Source organism: Humulus lupulus, chromosome 5 (genome assembly GCF_963169125.1).
Source record: "Humulus lupulus chromosome 5, drHumLupu1.1, whole genome shotgun sequence".
NCBI lineage: Eukaryota > Viridiplantae > Streptophyta > Magnoliopsida > Rosales > Cannabaceae > Humulus > Humulus lupulus.
The window spans coordinates 57,111,928-57,115,104 of NC_084797.1; the positions used below are offsets into that span (position 1 = coordinate 57,111,928).

At 34.0% G+C, this 3,177-nt stretch overlaps 1 protein-coding gene across 1 annotated transcript; it reads left to right on the forward strand.

The window, feature by feature from the left end:
- Positions 1-587: 587 nt before the first annotated feature.
- Positions 588-2,528, forward strand: LOC133779161 (zinc finger BED domain-containing protein RICESLEEPER 2-like). The gene is made up of 3 exons (XM_062219153.1): positions 588-701; positions 756-1,630; positions 1,820-2,528. The coding sequence occupies exons 1-3, from the start codon at positions 588-590 to the stop codon at positions 2,526-2,528; spliced, it is 1,698 nt and encodes a 565-aa protein (XP_062075137.1).
- Positions 2,529-3,177: the final 649 nt, after the last annotated feature.

A 3,177-nucleotide genomic window follows, 5' to 3' on the forward strand; every position in this document is an offset into this window, starting at 1 on the left:
TATAGAGCATACAATCATATTTTTAAATTGGGTAATTTAAGTTTAGAATATATATAGTTTTGTCACAAAATTCTTCTACATCCCTATATGGCTTAAAGGTTATTATATTTGTATTTTTTTTTCTTATATTGGATAATTTTTTTTGTTATATATATATAATTAAGAATATATTATAAGCTAATAATTTTATTAACCGTTGTAAAAAAAAGAAAGAAAAAAAACTACCCAATAAATAATTTACATATACAAGTATGGGCAAAGAATCGGTAGTTCCATCACATCTTTTGTTATTGTCATTTCCCCCCTCACATATGAAGTTTGACAAATTATATTCTATTATTTATAAATTTAATTAAAATTTTCCCATTTTCTTAGTTTAATTTTGATTTTTAATTATGTTAACAACTTATTGTTATCATGTTCTGTTGAGTGCTGAGTGAAATACAAACATAGTTGGCTTATCTTTCATATGCTAGAATACAGTATGTGATTTCACTTTCTTTATTCTAGCATATGAACTAAATTCATATTATGCCTTATATTTTTTTCTGAAATTGTATTTATAAATATGTAAATAGATCATTAATATGGATAACGAGGAAAATTTAGAAGAGATGATGGGGGAGTGGTTGGAGTATGCTGAAACTAATTTGTCAAGTTCTGATGGAGAAGAACAAGCGAAGGAAAGGAAAAAAGAGAATGTACGAAAGAAGAGGAATGATCGACAAAATCAAGATAAGAAAAAAAACAAATAGACAGAGAAAGAGGATAGTGAAAAAGAAAAGGGGAAAGAGGTTGAACGACCAGAAAAGAAGCAAAGGGTTGGAAAGAAAACATCGAGCATGTGGGATCATTACACTATGTTGCCTGACTGTGATCCTAAGAAGCCAGGGGCTGCTTGCAATTATTGTGGCACTAATTATGCGGCTGATACAAAGTTGAATGGGACTAGCACACTATGGGCACATGTGGAGAGAAAATATAAGAAGTGTCCTTCCAGTGACTGGGTTGAGCACAGTAAGAAGCAACAATCAACTATGGATAGGTTTACTAAAAAGACAACAACCTGCAATGAAGAAGAAGTCACTTCAAGTGGGCTGCCACTAAGGTTTAATCAAAATGATGTAAGGAAAGTGATCGATGAATATATCATTATGAATGAGTTATCCTTTAGGCACGTGGACGGAAAAGGATTTCAAAGGTTCATTAAACATTTCTTTCCCACATTTCAGTTCCCATCAAGATTTATTGTTGCGAGAGATATTTACAATGCGTTTCTAGATCAGAAGAAAGAGCTGAAGTCAATTTTGGTGAAGCACAGAGTGTTGTTGACCATCGATTGTTGGACATCAATCCAGAATATTAGTTATTTGTATTTGACTGCACATTGGGTTGATGATAATTGGAAAATTCAGAAGATAATTATCAACTTTATCCAAGTTCCTAGCCATAAAGGGGACTTGGTGGGGAAAGAATTGATAAATTGTCTTAATGAGTGGGGTATCTCCTCAGTTTTTGCAGTGACGGTTGACAATGCCTCCTCAAATTACGTTACTCTTAGAAAATTGAACGGGCACTTGTTGGACAAAGACAATACCATTCCAATGAATGGCGAAATGTTTCATATGAGGTGTTCAGCTCATATTTTGAATTTGATAATAACTGATGGGTTGAAAGAGTTGAATGATACAATTTCAAGCATTCGAAATGTGGTGAGATATGTGTAGTCATCTCTAGCTAGACTGAAAAGATTTAAAGAAAGTTGCAAGGATGCAAACATTGAATCAAAAGCCTTGTTATGCTTGGATGTGGTTACTAGGTGGAACTCCACCTACTTGATGTTAGAATCTGCTATAAAATTCAAGAAGGCTTTTGAGAATTTGGAAGCAGATGTGAACTACACAAAGTACTTTGATGAAGAAAGAATGGATGGCCCACCAACTAACCTAGACTGGGAAAAAGCAGTTGTATTTGTTAACTTTTTGAGGAGATTCTATGATCTTACTAATCAATTTAGTGGGTCATTATATGTCACATCCAATCTATTCCTTCCAGATATTTTGAAGGTTCAAGCTGATTTAACTACTAGGGTTTCTAATCCTGATACTTTGTTAGGGGCTATGGTAGTTAGTATGAAAGAAAAGTATGACAAGTACTGGGGAAGGATTGAGAAGCTGAATATGTTGACATTTATTGCCAATATCCTTGATCCAAGGTATAAATTAGAGGTTGTGAATCGTGGTTTCAAATTTGTGTGCACTTCAAGTGAGGCTGAAAAGATGATAAAGTTGGTGACAAATACTTTGGCACAGCTGTATGCTTTTTATAAACAACAACAACCATCTCAGTCATCTCAAGCTCAACCATCTCAATCTCAGTCTCAACCGTCTCAGCCTGTTATCAATTCCACTACAGAATCATTTCTTCAAGGGCAACTACAACTTAGTGATGACATTGAAGAAGATGATCTTGAATACTACTTGAGTGATCGTCGTGAGAAGCTTGATCCTACCTTTGATATTCTATAATGGTGGAAACAGAATGGATTCAAGTATCCAATAGTTGCACGCATGGCAAAATTGGTTGTTCAAATGTCTACAGTAGCATCTGAATCAGCTTTTTCTATTGGGGGAAGAATCCTAGATTCATTTAGGAGTTCTTTATCCCCGAGGATGGTGGAGGCTTTGATTTGTTCTAAAAATTAGTATACTTGTGAGTCTGAAGAGCTTGTTATGCTTCGACAATACATGGATGAGATTGATGGTTTAGAGGCATGTGAACAAGTTTTTCCATGTATTTATTTACTTAATAGCTTATTCTAATTGAAATATATTATATATTATATATATTATAGCTTATTTGTATTAATTGAATATTTGTCAAGTGATGGCTCATGTATTACCTATGTACCTGAGAATCTTGGCAGTGGGTCTGGGAGCAGGAGTGGGATCGATAAGAACAATTGAAATCTTAAGGTAACTAGTTGAATTCTAGGATTGTAGTTTAGTAGCTTTATTTCTCTTAACAGTATCATGTAGCATGTGTCAAGTGTCATACATTATAATTTTATTCTTTCTTTTGTCTTAGGAGCAGGTGGTCATGGTTGCTTGATGCAGGCCATGAAATGAATGCTGGATTTCGGATTGGACTTTGTTTTCTATCTATTCTTTTGAACTT

Bases quoted from the DNA above. Each gene is read 5' to 3' on its own strand.
- LOC133779161 (XM_062219153.1), top strand. From the start codon at position 588: ATGGATAACGAGGAAAATTTAGAAGAGATGATGGGGGAGTGGTTGGAG. The intron at 702-755 runs GTACGAAAGAAG...AAAAACAAATAG, and splicing joins AGGAAAGGAAAAAAGAGAAT to ACAGAGAAAGAGGATAGTGA. The intron at 1,631-1,819 runs GTGTTCAGCTCA...TGTGGTTACTAG, and splicing joins GGCGAAATGTTTCATATGAG to GTGGAACTCCACCTACTTGA.